The sequence below is a fragment of the Nothobranchius furzeri genome, chromosome 14 (assembly GCF_043380555.1).
Source record: "Nothobranchius furzeri strain GRZ-AD chromosome 14, NfurGRZ-RIMD1, whole genome shotgun sequence".
NCBI lineage: Eukaryota > Metazoa > Chordata > Actinopteri > Cyprinodontiformes > Nothobranchiidae > Nothobranchius > Nothobranchius furzeri.
The window spans coordinates 23794715-23818421 of NC_091754.1; the positions used below are offsets into that span (position 1 = coordinate 23794715).

General features: G+C 40.3%; 3 protein-coding genes across 4 annotated transcripts; all 3 read right to left on the minus strand.

Moving 5' to 3' along the window:
- LOC107389921 (ribosyldihydronicotinamide dehydrogenase [quinone]) lies at positions 1-1475 on the minus strand. 2 transcript variants are annotated; one of them, XM_015966336.3, is made up of 6 exons: positions 1336-1475; positions 1040-1201; positions 759-889; positions 579-692; positions 414-515; positions 1-340 (listed from the first exon to the last, which is right to left on the minus strand). In XM_015966336.3, exons 1-6 carry the CDS (start codon positions 1337-1339, stop codon positions 44-46), a joined length of 810 nt encoding a protein of 269 aa, XP_015821822.1. In that variant the 5' UTR covers positions 1340-1475; the 3' UTR covers positions 1-43. The 2 variants fall into 2 exon arrangements, with proteins under 2 accessions (XP_015821822.1, XP_054602835.1); XM_054746860.2 differs by having other exon boundaries at positions 579-889.
- Positions 1476-6070: 4595 nt separating this feature from the next.
- LOC107389887 (ribosyldihydronicotinamide dehydrogenase [quinone]) lies at positions 6071-7389 on the minus strand. The gene is made up of 6 exons (XM_015966302.3): positions 7267-7389; positions 7031-7195; positions 6834-6964; positions 6654-6767; positions 6473-6574; positions 6071-6399 (listed from the first exon to the last, which is right to left on the minus strand). The coding sequence occupies exons 1-6, from the start codon at positions 7268-7270 to the stop codon at positions 6103-6105; spliced, it is 813 nt and encodes a 270-aa protein (XP_015821788.2). The 5' UTR covers positions 7271-7389; the 3' UTR covers positions 6071-6102.
- Positions 7390-18319: 10930 nt separating this feature from the next.
- LOC129164947 (ribosyldihydronicotinamide dehydrogenase [quinone]-like) lies at positions 18320-19867 on the minus strand. The gene is made up of 6 exons (XM_054746859.2): positions 19556-19867; positions 19261-19422; positions 19064-19194; positions 18884-18997; positions 18720-18821; positions 18320-18648 (listed from the first exon to the last, which is right to left on the minus strand). The coding sequence occupies exons 1-6, from the start codon at positions 19557-19559 to the stop codon at positions 18352-18354; spliced, it is 810 nt and encodes a 269-aa protein (XP_054602834.1). The 5' UTR covers positions 19560-19867; the 3' UTR covers positions 18320-18351.
- Positions 19868-23707: the final 3840 nt, after the last annotated feature.

The following is a 23707-nucleotide window of genomic DNA, read 5'->3' on the forward strand; positions in this document are numbered from 1 at the left end:
TATAGTTCAGAGTAAACCAGCTTTTATTGAGGTTGTATGATAATCAGCATCCAGCTTTCATCTGGCTGTGGGGGGGCAGAGGCTTGTTCAGGTGGATGCCCACAGTCAGACCAAACTCCTTGCTGGCATGTTGCTCATGGACATCAGGCTTCAGCTGGAAGGTCTTCTGGTCAAAGGAGTCCAGAGGGATGAAGGACAGAGGCTTCTCCTCCAGGAGGCCCTGCAGTCGTGTACGCCAGCCCTCCAGCATGCCTTTACGATCTTCAGCAGCTGCTAGAGCGGGAGCCCAGAAGATCTGAGGGGCCAGAACCTGGAAGCCGCAGTAGTTCAGAATGCCGTTCTGCAGACAGAACAAGGTCATGTTAGTCCACGGCACCCGAGATCTGGTTTAATGCAGATGGTCCAACACACACCTGGATTGGCCACAGGGTGACATTCATGTCTCCATTGATGCCAGTTGGGCTGAACATGGATTCAAGAGACCCAGTGGTGAAGGACAACATGGTCTTCTTGTCCTGCATGTAGGCATATTCAGTTAATGGGTTCCTTAATTTACTGCAAACCTCATGGACCCTCACCTTGAAGACTCCCTGGCTGTAGAGCTGCTCCGTCGAGAAGGCAAAGCCATTTGTGAGCACCCTGTCGATCCAGCCCTTCATGATTGCAGGAAGACCAAACCAGTACATGGGGAACTGAAATAAAAGTAAAGTTGATCTAAAGGGTTTACATGACAAGTACATCTGTTTTATACTATATACCTGAAAGATGATCAGATCTGCCTCAATGATTTTAGCATGCTCCTTGGTGATGTCCTCTGACAGCCTTCGTTCCTCAAAGGCAATTTTGGTCTCCCTTTTGTAACTGAAGTGGTCAGGGTCCTGAATTTCTCCTGAAACGAAATTTGTTTAATTCAAAAGTAAGGCAAGTTTAGTCTCCCGTAGGTAAGAGAAGTGGTCAGCATCTTTCACAGAACCTACTCAAGGTACATCAGATGTGACTGGGTCAAAACAAGGACTAGTTTTCCTGTGGGAGCTCATACCTTTGATGTCATCAACTGTAGCTGCAGCTTTAAAGTCCATGGCATACAGGTCAGAGACTTCTACAGAGCAGCCCTGAGCAGTCAGAACCTCCACAGCAAGATCTTTAGCTGCAGCGTTGAATGAGCCAGAGCTCTGGTGGGCGTAAACAATCAAGACCTTTGCTGTAAAGTCAGAGATGAAAGTAATGTCATTTCCAATCAAGTAACAATATTCATCTACTTTTCCAGACACAGCCAATGATGAAGCAGAGAAACTGAGGAAACAATCAAATGATAACAAAAGTTATGTGCATTACCCATTATTGAAGCAGCTCTTCAGCTGAGCCCAATGTCCTTTATTTTAGCTGGTTTCAGAGACATAAGTAGAAGTTGTCTTCATGTTGCTTTTATACACCGTTTTAGCTCTAACTGACCCAGGTGGTGTCAATCTGCAGCTGTGGTCATCAATCACTCAGCTGCTTTCCATCTCTCAACTAGAAATAGGAACTGGCTTTTTTAACTAAAGGAAAAACTTCTACAATAACACACTGTCCTAGCATTAGCACTGTCTGTGACTTTAACCCAAGAAAGTCAGAGGTTGATTTTTTTTTACTTGTATAGTCCCTGCCACTTGCAGCAGAAATTCTCACAGAATACAAACACAGCAGAAACATGGAGATGGTGGTAGCCAATCAGAGAGCTGGGATTTCCCCACCTTGTGGGGAGCAGACAGGTTGAGAGGCAGGTTGTGACAGCAGGAAATGTGAAACAACCAAGTTAAAGGTATTAAATAGATAAATAATGACATGCCGTAAATCCTCTAATACAGGCCTGGGTCTTTATTTGCTCAAGCACACCCTGGTTCCGGTCTTTATTGGAAGGAGGCCAGAATTAGAGGCATGCCTCAGTTTCAATTTGAGCAAAATAAACTACCAGTAGAATGAATAAAACCAAGATTTTGTGTCTATTTGAACCTATAAAACACTGGGTTAGTTTATTCAGTTTTGTGTCCAACTCCGTGCTAACCCTTTTCTCCCTCCTTCTGGCAGTTTCGCTCTCTTTTTGTTTCCAGCACTTTATCTTTGAAGTTGATGTCAAATGTACATCTCCTGGCTCTGCAGTGGTCATGGTAAACGTTAGCCTAGCGGTGACTGAAGTCTCACGTGCTAATCAAAAGTGATGATTGCTGGGTTCCACTCACGTGACCCTGCCGTCGCGCTGAACTCAAATAGTGGACAGGAAGTGTTTTGCTTTACTATAAAACACAGTGGGACAAATGAGAGTGAGTGTATTAAATGAGCTGGGACAGACGCGATATTACAAAAACAATTGCATCTTCCTTTAGGTTATGACTCATGTAGTGGTATTCTACAGATGTATTTTGGGGTTTAAATTATGATCAATAAGATTTGATGATTCCATATAACTATAGAATATCAACCCGATTGATCCTTGAATATTCAACCAGAAGAATTAAGATTCCTTGTTTATTCAGGGATCGTAAGTACACTTCATATTAAATCAGACAAAGTCAAGTGTATAAAAAGTAAGACATTTATTTTCTAAACAAATTATAAGACATGACATCTAGGAAACTATGAGGTGATGACTGTATGATGTGTGAATGTGATGTTATCAGAACCCTCGTATCTGGAAGAAACTGAGTTCTGAGTGTGATTGAATTTGGTCTGCATTAAACTAGAAGTGATGGTTTATAAAACGGCATCAGACGCAATCTGTCGCGCCTACGTAACCTTTTCGGAGATCCCCGGGGTAGATCCGGAATGTGTTGAAGTCAGTGGACTCCAAGGCACCAAAGTCCTTAGGAGAAACTGCAGCACCACTAGACCGGTCTTCGAGTTGTCTCCAGGTCACAACAGGTAGTTCTTTACGTCTATGGAATGACTCTTAATGAGTTGGAGCTGTGTCAGCTTTGTTTGCAGTGTCAGCTGCAGCGTGCAACAGGTTTTGACAGCTTGTCAAAAGATGCGGTGGTTCGAAGAGTTTTCCTCCGGTGGCCAGTACAGAGTTTGGCTCAACTGACTCACTCAGGAAGTGATTGCTGTTTTAGTAATTGCCATATTATGATTTACTGACAAATCAGAATTTGATATGTTAAGGGGGTTTTGCCATCAACCTCAGAAACGTCCCCTTGCTCAGATACAGGAGCTCTGATTTGTGGATCAGAAAGCAATGTGTCATGAGATTACTTTAACCTTATCATCTTGTCATGTGTATGAGTGTGTGAGCTGTCAAGTCATGTACGCTGATTATCTGACAAATGTCTATTGCAAGGACATTCATTTCAGCCGTATTAATTTAGGCACAGATTAATCAAAACATTTCATTTAACCATATTATCCATTCATTATATAATTATTTTAACACCATTATTTATAACAGTTCATTATTATACAAGTTCATGCTTCTTGTTCTGTGAAGCAAAGCAGTCTGAGATAAGAAGAAGCTTGAAGAGAGACCTTGGTGAGGCAACAGCTTGTTGACAATATGTTATCGTGTGTGCCAGGGCACTGCAGAAACTTTCTTGCAGATTAAAGGCACCAGATGCAGACTTATGTCTCCATATGACCGGATACTGAAGAAGTCAAACTGTAGAGGAAAAACTGACCATTTCTGGGCGCTACACTCATATTATTTTAAAACTCGGACTTTTCATAAACGCTGGAGGATTTACCCAACACTGAAGCGATCGACACAACAAACTATCTCATGTGGCAAATCTCATATTACACAGCAAATGAAACACCTTTATGAGTCTGAAAGCCTGCAACAATTTTATTTCATGTTGGGTAACAATTTAGAGATCCGGAGTAGATTGAAATGACCGTTGTCTTGTTTATGCTCGTGAGATGCCATTTTAATTACACAATTACCTCGTAATGATAGCTAATGCTAACGGGGAGTACATGCTAAGATATAATGCTAACTAATATTTTATGCCTTTTTAAGTCCAAATTTCTTGTACATTTTTTTGATTTTATTAAGGTATTAATGCCACATTAAACACTGAGCTAACTGCTAAAAACATTAGCACTCTAAAAGCTATTTGTGGTGAGGACACGTGTAAACAGTATCAAACTGTGTACCTGCTGTTTTTGTAGCTGCATTTCTAAATAACTGTTCAATAAAACAACATAAAAAACTTTTAGTAAACCCTTACCTGTGATAAAGTGATCAATGCAAACTGTAGCCAGAGATTATGATCCACTACTCCATTTTCGTTGAGTACGTTTCAGTAAGTCCTTTGTGGCGCACTACTTTCAGGACACGAAAAAAAAGTTTGTTTTTGTCTTAATCGCACAGAATTTGGGCATTTTTACACCCAGTCAACAAATTAAATAAGGTTCTGTGCTGCAGCAACTACCTTCTGACCCAGCTCTGCAGTTGGTGACATGGATGCAACGTTGTGTGAAACCAACTTGACACCTCCAGCCCACTCTCCCCATGGACATACCGGCAATGATGATGCTTCCAGAGAAAAAAAACTGTGTTTCTAATAATAGCCTGGGCCACAATTAGAGACCGGTCTTTATTTACCCGCCCGCTGACAGCGAGGCCGGCTAATGTAGGAGACCCGACCGTTAAAGGAATAAAGGTCAATATTAGAGGACTTACAGTGCACATAAGTTATTCCAAATCTTTTACCAATATAGTGTAATATCATCAGCAAATAAAGTGGTTTAAAAAGTTAAAGTCCCATTAATTCATCACACCATGGTGAAATTCATCTCCGCATTTGATGCATCCCCGTGGGGAGAGGTGAGCTGCAGCTGTGGCCACATTCAGGAACAATTTGGTGATTTAACCCCCCCATTCAACCCCTTAAAGCTGCGTGTCAAGCAGGGAGGCATTGGGTCCCATGCTTAAGGTCTTAGGTATGACCCGACCAGGATTTGAACCCGATCTCCCAGTCCCAGGGCAGACACTACCACTAGGCCAATGCATTATACATTGTTTATGTATAATGCAGACAGTTTAGGGCCCAGGATTGACTCGTGGTACACCAAACGTGACCTTGAGTCAATACATTGTTTCTACACATACTGATGTTTGATAGCCTAGTCAACTAGACCAAATTCTTGCTTTGCAAAGAATGGTCTAGGCATGCTCCATTGGAACCTCAGCAGCTCCTACCAGGACTCTGGCTAGCCAATCACAGCTCTCTAGAGGGGTTTCAAACACATAAAGAGCTGTGATTGGTCCATAATGGTGGGCCAATCATAGTGCTCTGCTTAGTGAACAAATCACAGAGCTTTATCCGCTTTGTGGGCCAATCAGGGCATTCTATATGCCTGGTGGGTGGGATGCAACGGAGTGAAACAAGAGTATGTCACATTCATTTTCCAGTGGAATGCAGAGATCATTTGAAAGACAACGGTAGAACCCGCCCCACAACCGAGAGCAGTCAATGGAGCGTGGCCAGACTAAATAATACATTTTAGTCTAGCTTGCCAGGCTAGATGCTTGATTCAGGCAACTCTTCATCCAGGAATGTTCTGTTGCTCTGACAATGATTTCCAATTTATGCAAGTCATTTGTGGCATTGAAGGTTGGCCAAAAAAAAGATACAGTGGGGGTGTTTTAGTTGCATTAAAGCCATTGAAGTTGATATTCTCTTTATTTTCATACACTAAACTCAAAGAATGAGGGACTGGATTTTGGCACACTTTTGCAGCCTGATAAAATTTCTTGGTAAAAAGTTTTACACCTTAACCAGGCTCTTCAGAGAATCTGGAAAAGTTTCAGTACCATGACTTTTGACAAGGGCAAAGACTCGTTCCTTGCAGCTTTTCGGTTTAAGTTTCTTTGCAAATATATAACACAAATGTAAAGCAAAGCTATGTGATGCAGACCACTCAAAGGGTTAAGTTGTCTACATGTCCATAGGGAGAGATAAGCACCACCATCTAGACCATGGACAACATTTACCATAAATGGTGCTTAAACCTGCCTACATGTAACAGGATCATCATTTTCCCCATACTGTCAAATTCAAGTTCAATGATGTGGAGGGTGCATTCAAACACAAGCTCAGAATAAACCAGCTTTTATTCAAGTACAATTCAGCATCCAGCTTTCATCTGGCTGTGGGGGGGCAGAGGCTTGTTCAGGTGGATGCCCACAGTCAGACCAAACTCCTTGCTGGCATGTTGCTCATGGACATCAGGCTTCAGCTGGAAGGTCTTCTGGTCAAAGGAGTCCAGAGGGATGAAGGACAGAGGCTTCTCCTCCTGGAGGCCCTGCAGTCGTGTACGCCAGCCCTCCAGCATGCCTTTACGATCTTCAGCAGCTGCTAGAGCGGGAGCCCAGAAGATCTGAGGGGCCAGAACCTGGAAGCCGCAGTAGTTCAGAATGCCGTTCTGCAGACAGAACAAGGTCATGTTAGTCCACGGCACCCGAGATCTGGTTTAATGCAGATGGTCCAACACACACCTGGATTGGCCACAGGGTGACATTCATATCTCCATTGATGCCAGTTGGGCTGAACATGGATTCAAGAGACCCAGTGGTGAAGGACAACATGGTCTTCTTGTCCTGCATGAAGGCATATTCAGTTAATGGTTTGGGTTAGGGACAACCCTAATTTACTGCAAACCTCATGATGGACCCTCACCTTGAAGACTCCCTGGCTGTAGAGCTGCTCCGTCGAGAAGGCAAAGCCATTTGTGAGCACCCTGTCGATCCAGCCCTTCATGATTGCAGGAAGACCAAACCAGTACATGGGGAACTGAAATAAAAGTAAAGTTGATCTAAAAGGTTAACATGACCAGTACATCCATTTTATACTATATACCTGAAAGATGATCAGATCTGCCTCAATGATTTTAGCATGCTCCTTGGTGATGTCCTCCGACAGCCTTCCTTCCTCAAAGGCAAGTTTAGTCTCCCGTAGGTAAGAGAAGTGGTCAGCATCTTTCACAGAACCTGCTCAAGGTACATCAGATGTGACTGGGTCAAAACAAGGACTAGTTCTCCTGTGGGAGCTCATACCTTTGATGTCATCAACTGTAGCTGCAGCTTTAAAGTCCATGGCATACAGGTCAGAGACTTCCACAGTGCAGCCCTGAGCAGTCAGAACCTCCACAGCAAGATCTTTAGCTGCAGCGTTGAATGAGCCAGAGCTCTGGTGAGCGTAAACAATCAAGACCTTCTTAACTGCAAAGTCATAAAAAGAAATATTAGACTTAAACTATAGTAAACAAGTCAAACACAATAGAAAACCTCACCCATTATGCAGCAGGTTCAAAGCTGGACCAGACACCTTCTTAATCTGCTGGTTAAGGAAGGAGAAAACTGCTCACTCTGCTGTAATTCCTCCACATGCTGGTTTTATACATCCTGAAGCTCAGCTCTATCATGTGTTGTCAATTGGCAATCAAGGTTGTCAATCAATCAGCTGGCACTGATTAAATCATATAACTTTTATAGTTAACTAAAAGTAAGACTCGTCTTCTTTTTTATTTAACACAACAGTTCAAACATTGCTCTCACAAGAGATCTGCTTCAGGACGGTGTAGATGTTTCCCATTTGAGGGTGTAAACACAAAAAGTCAGGGCCCACGCGTATCTATGTGGATCCCAGATATTTGATAGCGTGCATGTCTGTTTTTGTCTGTCTGTCCAAAAGATGTTTAAGAATTGCGTGCCACTCCCCATTTCTACAACCCACATGAAGCACATGTGGCTGGGTTAATCCTCTCATGCTGCCATTTTGGCTTTTTCCTTTACATTACTTTCCTGTAAAGCAACAGTTGCCTGTGGTCAAACCCACGCAGGAATGTTGCCTGGCGTTGACTCAGCCATGGGTTTCAAACCTAGACAAGAGCTGGCACACATCTGGTAGCAAACACAGTCAACTCAGCAACTGTGAGGGGGAAGATTTTAATAAACAAGTGCCTCATTTATGACAGGGCTGCCAACTCTCATGCACTGAGCGTGAGACACACGCATTTGACCCTCTTCACGCGCTCTCACGCCACACCTCCAATCTCTCATGCTAAACCAGTGCCTGCGCTCCCCAAACGCGCATCATGTACAGTGTGTAGGGCTTATGAAAAAATAAACTGATTATATTAATTATAGCATTAGCTACTGAACAACATGCACACAAACAACACTTAAAGAGCAAGTCACCCCCAAATCAACTTTTTTTCTGATAAACTATATAAATGTGTGTCTAATCATGCTGCAGACACGTGTAGTCAATAGTTTTGCACTTCAGTGCATTTTAGTTAAAATTTAAAATTTCTGACTAAAACTGTGAATGTTGTGCCGTTGTCAGGTAAAAACTCTGCACTGCAGCTGAATTTAAATCTGCCAGCGCTATAGGCTAAAGGCTGGTTTATGCTTCTCCGTCAGCTCCGCAAGGGACAGACACGCACGGATTGATGGAAGTGTTTTGCTTTCATACTTCTCAGTCTCCTGGGGAGTGTTGCAAAGCAATTCCCCGGCAGGACCACAGAGGGCGTACCGCTGTTCTGTGGTATCCTGTCATGTATCGGTCCAAGATAGTGTGTTTATATTATGTTTTTTGTGTATATAAGAGACTTTTAACACGGACATATTTGTCTCTCATTCTCCCACCTCTTCATGCGCTCCCCACCTCTAAACCCGTTTCCGTCCACAAATAAAACGCTTGCTGCGCATCTTTTCACTCCTACAGTCACAGGAGAATTAAACGTTCATATTTTTAAAGTTTTTTTGCGAGGTATTCTTCAAGCTTCTCCGTGTCTGCCGCTAGTTATCCTCGGCTCTCTTTGCAATGGCGGCACTGTAAACAACAGCGGTGTCCTGACCAATCACAAGCTTGCGTTGTCCGTCTTGTTCGACGGATGTTTAAAAAAGTGGGCTCGACTCCGTACGTACTTGCGTGCCTGCCGGAGCCCTACGCAAGGACGGATAATGGCGTTGTGTGTCTCCGCACTGACGCAGATGGAGAAGCATAAATCAGGCTTTAGAGGTACCCTAGAATGTTATCTGGTACCTTATGATGTCACAATGTCATTGTGAGCCTGTGTGTGTGTGTGTATTTGTTAGCGGCTCCGCCCTCTCAGTCTGCTAGGCAACAGCATTTGTTGCATTTTTCAAACAGGAAGTGGGAGTGGAGTAATACTCTAGTAGGGGGTGACTTGCGCTTTAAGTAATAATTTCACTGGTGTTATTTCACACACAGAATCCCATCTGTATAATCCAAGCCGATGTGCTTTTTTCCGCTCTGGTTGTGAGATGGGTGGAGCGGTGAGCTCCACCTGCTGTTGATGGGAGGGGCATGCCTGGTTCTTTTTCCCAGAACCGTGACCTGCGGCTGCGTGCGTCGCCAAAATGACATGCTTTATTTAGAAATGCAGCCGTGTCGCCAGCCGATGTTGGTGGAGCTTCAGTCCCGAATGTTTTTCTTTTGTTTTCACTCATCAGCCACAGATCGCTACTCTCGCTCACAGCAAGCTGTGCTTTCTACCATGGTGACTCACTCACACGGTCCCTTTCCTACATTAGTTGGTGACACGGGGAATTAAAACAATAGGAATCCTAATGTTTTACTGTAATTCACTGTTTCATCAGTGTGTTTTACCTGTTTGTGAGACAACCCCCTCCTCCATAACCAGGTTACTGCTACGGAAGCCTGGAAAGGCCAAAATTCCTCAAACGTTTTTTCTTCCCTACTGGCTGATACGAATTACTAATAGAAAAGAATAGAGTAAAATTTATTAGTCCCACAGAGGGGATATTCACTCGTTACAGCAACACATACACTTAGAGAAACAGATTACACGTAAAACTGAGATTCCAGCCATGTTTGCTTTGATAACTTCATAACTTCATGCTAATGACCCACATGAACCTAATCCTCTGTTTAGTGGATGCAACTGCATCAATGAAGTTAGCTTAACATGACAGATTTTTTTTCTTGGCAGGAAATAATAACTGGTAATATTAGGAATAACATGATATTGCCCATCCCTAGATGTAATTTTAAAAAAATTCCATTCATTATAATTAAAAGTTCTTGTGTGATATTTGTGACATGTAGCTGTAACTCTTTACTGCTGATAGATAGATAGATAGATAGATAGATAGATAGATAGATAGATAGATAGATAGATAGATAGATAGATAGATAGATAGATAGATAGATAGATAGATAGATAGATAGATAGATAGATAGATAGATAGATAGATAGATAGATAGATAGATAGATAGATAGATAGATAGATAGATGGATGGATGGATAAAAAATGTTCTTACGCCAAGTAGGTTTGTGATCTATCAAACATGGAGTACACACAGCTGCACGCAATCTCCGCTCCATAAATCGGAGACTATCGAGAATGTTTCTCAGCTGCTTTTTAGTCACATCCTGCCCTCACCACGCCCACTTACTGCCATAAGTAGTCAATGCAAAGTGCCTTGTGAATCTCATGCATATACATAAGCCGGCTGTTGCAGCACTCCGCCAATGACGATGTGACCATAGATCAAGGCAGATCACGGAAGCGCAATTTCACAGAAGCAGAAATTGAGGTACCTGTGGGTGACGTGGAGAAATGAAGGGAAGGGCTTTTGCAAAACAAATGAGATAAAATCCACGGAGTGGCACAGCGTTGCTGAAGCCGTCAATGTTGTGAATTCTTCAGCGAGATCTGTGGAGGATATAAAAAAAATGGTCCAATCGGCATTCGATCCCCTGACTTCCGGGTGAAAGTCACGCACGCTAACCAGTCAGCCAAACAGAGATCTCCCTTGTCCAAGTGGCCAGGGCGCATGATTAATTGGGTCACAGTGACCGGACACACACACTGTCACAGAAGCATGACATTCTGTCTCAATCTGTCCCCCTGCTGATATTCTGCATAGATCACACCTGCTGTTGATGGTGTTCTGCGCTTCAGGCTGTGTGTGTGTGTGTGTGTGTGTGTGTGTGTGTGTGTGTGTGTGTGTGTGTGTGTGTGTGTGTGTGTGTGTGTGTGTGTGTGTGTGTGCACGCATGTGTGTGTGTGTGTGCGCGCGCGTGTGTTTGCGTGTGGGGGGGTCTTTTTCTGTGTGAAATCGAAGCAGTACAAGTGATAATGCTGCAGGATTTCATAATTTTATCCTTCTCAGCAGCAGCACTGCAGCCGCTCCATGTCCAAAATGTGCGTAAGCAAGGCCCTTAGTCAACTTAAAGTTGCGCACATTTTTCCGCTAAGTTTTCTTTCATAAATCCCAAAGTTTGCGTGGAAAGTTGCTTACGCAGTTTTCCGACCCTATTTTGTGCGTAAGCAAGCTTGATAAATGAGGCCCCAGGAGAATTGGATGTTAAATTTTCCACACGAAAAGAAAATTTGTATTAAATAAAAGTCAGTTCCCTATGTAACGTCAGAAGAGGATTAGGGCCACTGAAAAAAAAATAAGAAAAAAAAGAGAATTCTGATTTTTTTTCCCAGAATTCCGTGTCAGAATTCCAAGATTAAAAGTCAGAATTCTGAGAAAAAGTAAGAATTCTCTTTCTTTTTTTTTCTTCTAGTCAGTGGCTCTAATCCTCTTCCGTACAGAGTAGAAATAAATAAATAAAATATAGAGCAGAAAAAGCCTCAATATTAATAACCCCCCCCCCCTCGCCCCGCTCTAAATGGTTGGCGAATTGTCCACTCCCAACCCCATAATCCCGTCTCACTCTTTGAAATGTTCAAAAGTTGGCAGCCTTGTTTGTGAGCCTCTGTGTCTTTCAGCTCACACACACACACACACACACACACACACACACACACACACACACACACACACACACACACACACACACACACACACACACACACAACACACACACACACACACACACACACACACACACACACACACACGCACACATTGTTACGCTAAATATTTTGCCTATAGCTGTATTCTCCGTGTTGTCTCAGGAAGAAATTGTGTGTTTTGCCTAGAAAAGAAGTTGGGGGCATGTTTATCAACAGCATATTTCTGGATAAAAAGTCACCAGTATGTACAGAAATGCAACATACGTAAATTCTGATTGACTCAAGGTCACCTTTGGTGTACCACAAGGGTCCGTGCGGGGTCCTAATTTTTTTATTTATTTTTTTTTACTTTATATAAATGATGTATGTATTGTATCTAAAATCACTTTATTTACTGATGATACTACACTATAACGTGCTGTCAAAAGCTTGGAACGGCTGCTGAATACATCATGAATGAATGAATGATTGAATGAATGAATGGATGAATGAACGAACGAACGAACGAACGAACGAACGAATACATCATTCACTGACATCACCCCGCTTCTCCTCCAGCTTCACTGGCTGCCAGTCAACTTCAGGGTTCATTTAAAGATCCTGGTTCTGGTCTATAGGGCCTTACATGGACAAGCACCATCTTACATTGGTGATCTTCTTAGTCCCTACACCCCCAGCAGGTCCCTGAGGTCCAGTGATCAAAGCCTACTGGTTGTGCAGCACCAGGCTAAAGACCAAAGGTGACAGATCATTTGCTGCTGTGGCCCCCAGACTCTGGAACTCTCTCCCCCTGAGCCTGAGATCAGTGGACTCAGTGGTCTCCTTCAAAAACCAGCTGAAGACTCACTTGTTCAAGCTGGCTTTTGTATGACCTTCTTCACCACTCTCTTTATTCTGCTCTCCTTACCCATTCCACCTTCCTCAGGATCCACTGATTTTCCTCTTTCCTATTCACTCTCTCTCTTTCTTTACATTTTTAAATCACAAATTGTCTATTTTTTTGCTCATTTTAAATATATTTTTGACCATTTTCTAAATTCTTTTTCATATTTTTACATGTTTTATTTTTGTGAAGCGCCTCGTGATTTTTATCTTGAGAGGCGCTATAAAAATTATATCTTCTTCTTCTTTTTCTTGAGCTACACAATCTCAAATACTAAGTTGCAACACTCAGCAAACAAGCCTGTTAGCACCCTATCCTGTCAGGTGTTTAGCATGTGCAGACAAGCGGGTTAACAGTACATTCTTACCTGAAAACATCTGCAGCACATCCTTTTTTTTTATAAATACTTCCAGTTGCATGTAAAATGTTTTAATGGTCTGTATTTATATAGCACCTTCTAGAGTCCTAAAAGACCCCAAGGTGCTTTACAGCACATTTGTTTGCACACATTCACCTGCTGATGGTGATGAGCCACAGCAGCCCTGAGGCTGACTGATGGAGGTGGGGCTGCCATTCACACTGGGTGGCGCCAGTTCCCTCCAACCACCAGCTATAGGCTGGTGAACGGTCCTGCTCAGGGACATCACACTCTGAGTGAGGTGAGAACCCACAACTCCTTTTCCACCGTCGCACCACAATGTTGTGAATAAAAGATGGCAAAAACCATTAAATTGTTTTGGTGAATGCACAATTATTAGGTTAAGTGTATGACAGTGTCACAGTAGCCATTCATTGCAGACTGCCAAAACATATTTTTGCAACAGTTTACACAAACTTCATATTGCATTTGTCAGTATAACATTTGTCAGATCAAGTAAGAACAGAAGTATTTCCTTTAAAAATGTGTATGAAGGACCTCTTTTGGTCAAATTTAGATACTGCAGTTCACAAACCAAGTCTACCAAGTGTTGTTGTTAGAGACAAAAGTGGCAGAATTAGAGCAGTACACCAGATTAAATGATGTCATTGTCAGTGGTTTACCAATTAAACCCCAAACATACGCCTGAGCAGTGGTAGCTAATACCAATAATGGTCAACAGCCTTATGAGGAAGAAAATACTTCTATGGAACAACAGGTGGTTACCTTCCTCAAGTCGAAGGCTGTTGAAGTGGACTCTTGCAACATTGAAGCATGTCACCTGCTATGTCAAAGGAGTAACAGTGAAAAACAAGCTGTGATAATAATATTTGCCAATAGGAATGGCAATGAAGCCAATTATATTAATAGACAAAATAAGAGTGGAGGAGGTGTTGCACTGTATGATGATAAAAATTTAAAATACAAAGTTGGGAAAAAAAGGTCATTTTCAGTTGATAATTTATTAGAGTGTATATCTATAGAAATATCAAAGTCTAATATGAAGAACATTGCCGTCAGTTGTGTATACATACAGGGCACCTGGGTCTGATATGCATGCCTTTTTAAATGGTTTGAAGGAACCTATTCAACACTTCAGAAGACAATCTTCATTTGCGGTGACTTTCACATTGATCTCCTAAATCCTAACAAACTGAAGCAAATAGATTAATTTATTAATATAGCATATAGTTTAAGCCTTTACCCGACAATTACTAAACCAACTAGAGTAACTTCACACTGTGCAACATTACTTGATAATATACTAACAAATAACATAGAGACAAATATAATAAGTGATCTCTTAGATAATGATATTACTGACCACTTGCCAATCTTTATAATTTATGGTGATAATTATAGGAATAATAATCCAGATAATAGTATAAGGTACAGACGTATACGAACCGTTGATACAACTAATGCCTTGAAGAACAGATTGATAAGACAGACATGGGAGGAAGTGTAACTGATGTTGACCAGGCTTATGAAACCTTTGTAAGAATATTTACTTCATTGTATGATAAAAATTGTCCCTTAACATAATTTAGTAGCTCAATAAAAAAGAATAATCAACCATGGATGACGAAGGGGATAAGGTGTGCCTGCAAAAAGAAAAATAATTTGTACAGGTTGTTTATAAATAAAAAAACTTCAGAAGCTTATTATAACATTTTGAATAATGGTTAACATAATATTAGAGAAGTGTGGAAAATATTAAATTATGTAGTTCAACCAAATTTAGGTAATGATAAATTTCTGAAAATTTTTGTTGAAAACAGTATTGTAAAACATGAATATGGTGATGTGGCTGATAGCTTTAATAAATTATTCGTGAGTATAGAGCCGGCATTGGCAGAAAGCATATCTAGCTCTTCAGCATCACATACACCATTCTTAAAAAAAATCAAACCCAATCCTCATTCTATGTTTCTTTCAGCTGTAGAGGAAAAAAATAATACAAATTGTAAAAACTTGTAAAGGTAAAACATCAACTGACAATCATGGTATTGACATGATGACGGTAAAAAGGGTGATAGAAGGAATTTCAAAACCACTTTCATATATTTGCAATTTGTCTTTTCAATCAGGTGTATTCCCAAAATTAATGAAAGTTGCAAAAGTTATACCAATAAATAAAACTGGGGATAAGCATCAATTTACAAACTATAGGCCAATTTCATTGCTTCCACAATTTTCAAAGATTCTTGAAAAATTGTTCAATAACCGACTCAAAATATTTTTGAATAAATATGAGATAATATCAGACTGTCAGTATGGATTTAGATTGAACAGCTCAACAGCACTAGCTTTGATGCATTCTGTGGAAGAAATTACAACGTTAATTGATCAGAAGAAACATGTTCTATGGATATTTATTGACTTAAAAAAGGCTTTTGATACGGTTAATCACAAAATGTTACTTGGAAAGGTAGAGAGGTATGGGATTAGGGGTGTAGTGTTGAGCTGGCTGACAAGCTATCTACAGCAGAGGAGACAGTTTGTGAAGTTTGGAGTATGTTCATCTTCATGGTTGGACATTGATTGTGGAGTACCACAGGGGTCTGTGTTGGGTCCAAAATTATTTTTATTATATATGTAATGAAGTTAGATTACAGTTATTTAATGAGCCATAAGGCGTGGGATTCCATAGGAAATATGAAATCCACCTTACGGATCGGTGGGTTATTTAAACCAGAAGATTGGATCTTTTTAATGCAGGGATTAGATAACCGCTCCGTATTCACTCAGAGACAACAGAAGAGAGAGAGTGAAGTTTAAAAGTTAAGAATTTTATTACTATCAAATTAAAATAGACTGACTTTAAAACTAAATGTATAGTGTAACTAAAATGGATGAGGCGGTGGATGGATGACGTGTGATGTTAAATCAGAACAAGCAAATCCGAAGAAGCGATTGTTCTGATGGGAACTGAAGGTGTTGTTTTCGCATTAAGCTTTGGTTAGGAGGTTCAGAAACACATGAGACACCATCATGTCGGTCTACCTACCCATCGTGGAAGTCCTCTGTAGATCAGGAATATCGAGGTCCAGTGGACCCTCTCTGGAACCGAGCCGGAAGGAAAAGCCGCGGTTCCGATCAGCCCCGTCTTTGAGTTACTTCCGGGTACACGACAAGTTGTTAGCATCTGGTGAGACCCAAGGCTGGGTCTGGATGGTTCAGCTTTTATTCTGAAGGGAACTGTTGCCGCTGGTTGGTATAGCGACAAATTTTTCCGCTTGTCATTGTTCTTTCGGTTAAAGAGTATAGATCAGGATAGGCCACTCCGTCACTTTCTCTGGAACGCTTTGAACTGGCGTTAGAGCTGACATGGCATAGTTTTATACTTCGGATGTTATGGTTTATTGTCGAATGAAAAATTACCAAACACCATCAAAACCACGCCTCCGTCAGATCTGTAAGATTCTGATTGGCTCAGTGAAAGTAAGTGTTGTGTCTTTTAACGCTACGTGAAATGAGTCCTGTTGGACCACTTAGTCACAGTACTTATTATATTCTATAGGATCATAATAAAGTAATTAATATTTTGATTTCACAAATCGGTCACATCTTATTTATTGACTAACACTTTAGATTGATTATCTTTATTAAAATAGGGTTCTTTGATTAATTAAAAGAAAAGAGTTCATTCTTTGTTCTTCTGTTGAGCTGAAAATAAGCAGGTTAGAAGGAAAGCATGAGACCTTGAGACTTATCTCATGCAGACTAGTCTTGAGCAAAGAAGGGAAAAACAGTCATTCTGTTCTGTTACATATATTAATGATTTGAGTAATGTAACAAATACACTGACATTTGTTTTGTTTGCCAATGATACCACTATTTTCTGTGCAGGAGATAATATTAGCGACTTCGAAAGGATGGTTCAAATTGAAATGTGCACTATTAAAGAGTGGTTTATTGAAAATAAGCTTACATTAAATATAGCAAAAACAAAATGTGTGCTGTTTGTGATGGCTAATAAAACTGATTTTAAGCTGCAAATAGATGAATGTGAAATTGAGCAAGAAACAGAACATAAGTTCCTTGGAATAATAAATAAATGAAGTTGGAAATCACAAATTAAACATGTATATAATAAGGTTGTGAGAAAAATCTACATTATCAATAAAGCTCGACAGTACTTGGATAATAAATCACTCCATGTCCTTTATTATTCATTGATTTATCCCTATCTTATTTACTATGTAGATGTATGGGATAACACTTATAAAACATCTATTGTACCCTTGTTTATCACACAGAAAAGAGCTTTGAGGTTCATTCACAACGTTAGATTTAGAAAACACACGAATCCGTTATTTATATATTCAAAAATCCTGAAAGTTAATTCAACTATATACAGCAATGTTTATGTATAAAGTGCAAAAGAAATTACCAAATATATTCATGCTATTTATAAAACCAGATAACGTATATAATTTCAGATACAAACTTTTAGGCATACATATTTCAGAACAAAATTAAATTTTGTATTTCTGTTACAGGTGTAAAAGTATGGATTAAGCTAAGGGGAGATCTAAAGCAAAATCCCTCATTGCATAAGTTTAAAGATGGCGGGGGGGGGGGGGGGGGGGGGGGGGGGGGGGGAAGAATTTAAGGTACCAGAGGTTCTTTCCCTTCCTATTGACACTGTTCAATACACGGTTTCTATTTGTATACTTAAGTTTTGATTTTCATGTTCAATAAAGTCAATACTTCAATACTCACTGCCGCCTCTCGTTTAAGTTTCACAGCAGTTGCCAGTTATGGCCCAGCACCAGAATATTCTAGACAAGTCATACATGTAAATACACTTAAGCGAGTTGGTACAAAGTAGCTTAGGACATTAGCACACACTTATCGCTGGAAGCATGATTAGCTCCCTTTACCTGGGAAGCCAACTGCTTTAGTTTCTAAACTAATTCCACATTGCCATTTTCTACCGTAACTTACAGATGCCAGAGAAGACTGCAACATTGCTGTAGGATAAATTTCAGTGCTTTAGACCCGGCAACCACTCAGCTGAGAAGGACATCTTATGAATTGTCATGGAACAGTCAGTAGACAAGTTCACCTTAAACAGGATAAAAGTATAAAGCCATCCTTTCAGGCGCGACATTACTGCAGCCAGAGGTAGTCTTCAATAAGCGAATGCTTAAAATGAATCCCACCTGTAAGAACTCAGACCTTAAAATATATATATATAAAAAGTTTAAATCTCAAATTCAAAGCCCAAACAAGCTCAGAATTAACCAGCTTTTATTTAAGTACAATTCAGCATCCAGCTTTCATCTGGCTGTGGGGGGGCAGAGGCTTGTTCAGGTGGATGCCCACAGTCAGACCAAACTCCTTGCTGGCGTGTTGCTCATGGACATCAGGCTTCAGCTGGAAGGTCTTCTGGTCAAAGGAGTCCAGAGGGATGAAGGATAGGGGCTTCTCCTCCAGGAGGCCCTGCAGTCGTGTACGCCAGCCCTCCAGCATGCCTTTACAATCTTCAGCAGCTGCTAGAGCGGGAGCCCAGAAGATCTGAGGGGCCAGAACCTGGAAGCCGCAGTAGTTCAGAATGCCGTTCTGCAGAGAACAAGGTCATGTTAGTCCACAGCACCCAGGATCTGGTTTAATGCAGATGGTCCAACACACACCTGGATTGGCCACAGGGTGACATTCATGTCTCCATTGATGCCAGTTGGGCTGAACATGGATTCAAGAGACCCAGTGGTGAAGGACAACATGGTCTTCTTGTCCTGCATGTAGGCATATTCAGTTAATGGGTTCCTAATTTACTGCAAACCTCATGGACCCTCACCTTGAAGACTCCCTGGCTGTAGAGCTGCTCTGTCGAGAAGGCAAAGCCATTTGTGAGCACCCTGTCGATCCAGCCCTTCATGATTGCAGGAAGACCAAACCAGTACAAGGGGAACTGAAATAAAAGTAAAGTTGATCTAAAGGGTTAACATGACCAGTGCATCTATTTTATACTATATACCTGAAAGATGATCAGATCCGCCTCAATGATTTTAGCATGCTCCTTGGTGATGTCCTCCGACAGCCTTCCTTCCTCAAAGGCCAGTTTAGTCTCCCGTAGGTAAGAGAAGTGGTCAGCATCTTTCACAGAACCTGCTCAAGGTACATCAGATGTGACTGGGTCAAAACAAGGACTAGTTTTCCTGTGGGAGCTCATACCTTTGATGTCATCAACTGTAGCTGCAGCTTTAAAGTCCATGGCATACAGGTCAGAGACTTCTACAGTGCAGCCCTGAGCAGTCAGAACCTCCACAGCAAGATCTTTGGCTGCAGCGTTGAATGAGCCAGAGCTCTGGTGGGCGTAAACAATCAAGACCTTTGCTGTAAAATCAGAGATGAAAGTAATGTCATTTCCAATCAAGTGATATATTCACCAACTTTTCCAGACACAGCCAATGATGAAGCAGAGAAACTCAGGAAACAATCAAATGATAACAAATGTTATGTGCATTACCCATTATTGAAGCAGCTCTTCAGCTGAGCCTGATGTCCTTTATTTTAGCTGGTTTCAGAGACATAAGTAGAAGTTGTCTTCATGTTGCTTTTATACACCGTTTTAGCTCTAACTGACCCAGGTGGTGTCAATCTGCAGCTGTGGTCATCAATCACTCAGCTGCTTTCCATCTCTCAACTAGAAATAGGAACTGGCTTTTTTAACTAAAGGAAAAACTTCTACAATAACACACTGTCCTAGCATTAGCACTGTCTGTGACTTTAACCCAAGAAAGTCAGCGGTTGATTTTTTTTACTTTTATAGTCCCTGCCACTTGCAGCAGAATTTCTCACAGAATACAAACACAGCAGAAACATGGAGATGGTGGTAGCCAATCAGAGAGCTGGGATTTTCCCACCTTGTGGGGAGCAGACAGGTTGAGAGGCAGGTTGTGACAGCAGGAAATGTGAAACAACCAAGTTAAAGGTATTAAATAGATAAATAATGACATACCGTAAATCCTCTAATACAGGCCTGGGTCTTTGTTTGCTCAAGCACACCCTGGTTCCGGTCTTTATTGGAAGGAGGCCAGAATTAGAGGCATGCCTCAATTTCAATTTGAGCAAAATAAGCTACCAGTAGAATGAATAAAAACAAGATTTTGTGTCTATTTGAACCTATAAAACACTGGGTTAGTATATTCATATCTGTGTCCAACTCTGTGCTAACCTTTTTCTCCCTCCTTCTGGCAGTTTCGCTCTCTTTTTGTTTCCAGCACTTTCTCTTTAAAGTTGATGTCAAATTTACATCTCCTGGCTCTGCAGTGGTCATGGTAAACGTTAGCCTAGCGGTGACTGAAGTCTCACGTGCTAATCTAAAGTGATGATTGCAGGGTTCCACTCACGTGACCCTGCCGTCGCGCTGAACTCAAATAGTGGACAGGAAGTGTTTTGCTTTACTATAAAACACAGTGGGACGAATGAGAGTGAGTGTACTAAATGAGCTGGGACAGACGCGATATTACAAAAACAATTGCATCTTCCTTTATGTTATGACTCATATTATCTTAAAAGTCTGACTTTTCATAAACGCTGGAGGATTTACCCAACACTGATGCGATCGACACAACAAACTATCTCATGTGGCAAATCTCATATTACAATGCAAACCAAAAGCCTTTATGAGTCTGAAAGCCTACAACTATTTTATTTCATGTTGGGTAAAATTTATAGATCCGGAGAAGATTTAAATGACCGTTGTCTTGTTTATGCTCGTGAGATGCCATTTTAAACACAATTACCTCGCAATGATAGCTAATGCTAATGGTGATTACATGCTAAGATCTAATGCTAACTAACATTTTATGTCTTTTTAAGTCCAAATTTCTTGTACAATTGTTTGAATTTATTAAGGTATTAACGCCACATTAAACACTGAGCTATCTGCTAAAAACATTAGCACTCTAAAAGCTATTTGCAGTGAGGACACGTGAAAACAGTATCAAATTGTTTACCTGCTGTTTTTGTAGCTGCATTTCTAAATAACTGTTCAATAAAACACCATAAAAAACTTTTAGTAAACCTTTACTTGTGATAAAGTGATTAATGCAAACTGTAGCCAGAGATTATGATCCACTACTCCATCTTCATTGAGTAAGTGTATTCCCATCTCTAGAATGAATGAGGTTATTGTCTCAGGGTTCAAAATAAAGCCTATAGGTCTTATGCGCAAGCTGTGTCAAAAAGAAATGATGAGCAGAATAATGACACAGACATGGATGTAATTTTCACTTGAGAGGTGGGGGGGACACGGGGGGGGGGGGGGGGGGGGTGTCTTTACAGTATGTTCTAATGGGACTCAGGCTTCAACACAAACGGTTGTTTTCTGCTTGGTCCTAGAGCTCAACCAGTGTCAATTTAATATAGCGTATTATTGTTTTTGGATGGTAAAAAGTACAGGGGTGCAAACTTGACTTTGGAAAAAGTTGGGGGGACATGTCCCCCCTGTCCCCCCCCCCCCCCCCCCCCCCGAAAATTACGCCCATGGACACAGAGATGCAATCAGTGGAAAAACAAGTCATCACCTTCTTCCTTTCCAAGGTAATAGAAGTAAAAATGGATGATACTGACGCTTGTCATTCTCCATTCAGCAAAAAGACAGACGAACCTCCAAATATAATCATTAAGTTTACAAATAGAAAATGCAAGATGGCATTATTGAGACATCGACCTAAACTAAAAGGAACAGAAGTCGACATAAATGAACATCTGACAAAACATAATGCAGAAATAGCTACAAAAAAAGCCCAATTTCTTCAAAGGCAGAAGAAAATCTTAGCTACATGGACAACAAACTGTAGAGTCTACAATAGTCTTAATGGTACCCCTGAAGAAGCCAATGTTCTGTAATAAATAGTATGGAGAAACTTCACAAATACATAGGACAAGATTAATGAGAAAAAACATACTACTGTGCCACTAATGAGTGACAGTTGTTGTGCTCAATTATGTTTGATCCAGGTCAAGAAATTTGTCCTGATAATAATTTCTTTAATAATTTGAATAGCAGTTGTCAATATTACACTGAGGAGCAGTTAAATGTACTAAATAAGTTTGACCGATGTATGTCAATAATCCACTTTTACAGTAGAAGTTTGTACGCTAATTTTCTGAATATTCAAAACTGCCTAAGGGGTTTCAATAAAGTATTTGAAGTAATAGCCATTTCTGAAACTTGGATTAAAGAAGAGAAAGATGTGGATTTTAATAAGCAAGGATACAAAATGGTTTGCAAAAATAGGGTAAATAAAAATGGAGGAGGAGTTGCAATGTATGTGGATGAAAAGCTGAAGTTTAAGGTGGCAGAAAGAATGACAATAGCAGTTGAGAATAGAATGGAATGTGTTACTATTGAAATTATTAGGGGAAAATGTGAAAAATATAATAGTTAGCTGTATATACAAAGCACTAAATTCTAACATTGACAAGTTTAAAGAGATTATGGAGGAACTTTTTGCAATTGTGCAAAAAAAAAAGATACTTTTATTTGTGGTGAAATCGACTTGCTGAATCCCAGAGAGCATAAGAAGACGGATGAATTTTTTGTTTCAGTATATATTAAGAGTCTCCACCCATTGATAACAAAGCCTAGCAGAATAACAACATATAGCACTACATTAATTGATAATATATTTACAAATTGCATGGAAAAACAAATTACCAGTGGATTGCTAGTAAATGAAATCAGTGATCATCTTCCTATTTTTGCTATTTTTGATGGTGGCAAGAAGACAAAAGACATTGATAATAATAAGAGCTAAAAGATTCCCTGAATGCACTAAAAAAGGAACTAGATGAACAAGATTGGAAAATAGTTCTTGATAATGAAAATGTTAACTCAGCTTATGATCATTTTCTTAGCATATTTAAGGACTTATATGATAAAAACTGTCCAATAGTGGAATACAAAACAAAACAAAAAAAGATAAGCCTTGGATGACAAGCGGGCTTTTAAACACTTGCAGGGAAAAAATACTTTATGTAGAAAGTTCTTGAGTCAGAGAACTGTGGAAGCTGAAACAAGGTATAAAATATATAAAAATAAGTTGACAAACATTTTGAGAAGCTTTAAAAAGAACTGTTATGATGAGATACTACAAAAAAGTAAAAATAACATTAAAGCAACATGGAACATTTTAAATAATCTGTTTAGAAAGGCACCAAATAAAAAGAGTTATCCGGATTACTTTACAGCTAATGTCAGAGAAATGAATAATATGCAAGAGATAGTTGAAGGATTATGTGGTTTATTTATTTATTTTTGTAAACATCGGACCTAACCTAGCAAAAATACTTGAAAAATCAGGGAGTAGTAAATAATGTGAAAAAGATGAAAAGGAGATTGGAGCTCCATCAATGGTTTTAAAACCAGCAATTAAAATGAAATTACCAATAATGTTAATAAATTTAAGAATAAAGCATCAAAAGACTCGAACGATGTAGACATGACATTGGTGAAAACAGTAATTGGAAATGTTCACATTCTAGTGGTTGAACATAATTTGTCTTTAGAGTCAGGTATTTTTTCCACAAAATACCTCTGGAACTATTTGGTGGTTTAACCCCCCCAATCTGACCCCTTAAAGCTGTGTGTCAAGTATTGAGTCCCATTGTT

Excerpts from the sequence above, each read along its gene's own strand:
- LOC107389887 (XM_015966302.3), bottom strand. Across the intron at positions 6,768-6,833 it reads CAGATCTGATCATCTTTCAG|TTCCCCATGTACTGGTTTGG; the intron begins GTATATAGTATA and ends CTTTTATTTCAG. Across the intron at positions 6,400-6,472 it reads TCACCCTGTGGCCAATCCAG|AACGGCATTCTGAACTACTG; the intron begins GTGTGTGTTGGA and ends TTCTGTCTGCAG.
- LOC129164947 (XM_054746859.2), bottom strand. Across the intron at positions 19,195-19,260 it reads TACAGTTGATGACATCAAAG|GTTCTGTGAAAGATGCTGAC; the intron begins GTATGAGCTCCC and ends TACCTTGAGCAG. Across the intron at positions 18,649-18,719 it reads TCACCCTGTGGCCAATCCAG|AACGGCATTCTGAACTACTG; the intron begins GTGTGTGTTGGA and ends TGTTCTCTGCAG.
- LOC107389921 (XM_054746860.2), bottom strand. Across the intron at positions 890-1,039 it reads TACAGTTGATGACATCAAAG|GAGAAATTCAGGACCCTGAC; the intron begins GTATGAGCTCCC and ends ATTTCGTTTCAG. Across the intron at positions 341-413 it reads TCACCCTGTGGCCAATCCAG|AACGGCATTCTGAACTACTG; the intron begins GTGTGTGTTGGA and ends TTCTGTCTGCAG.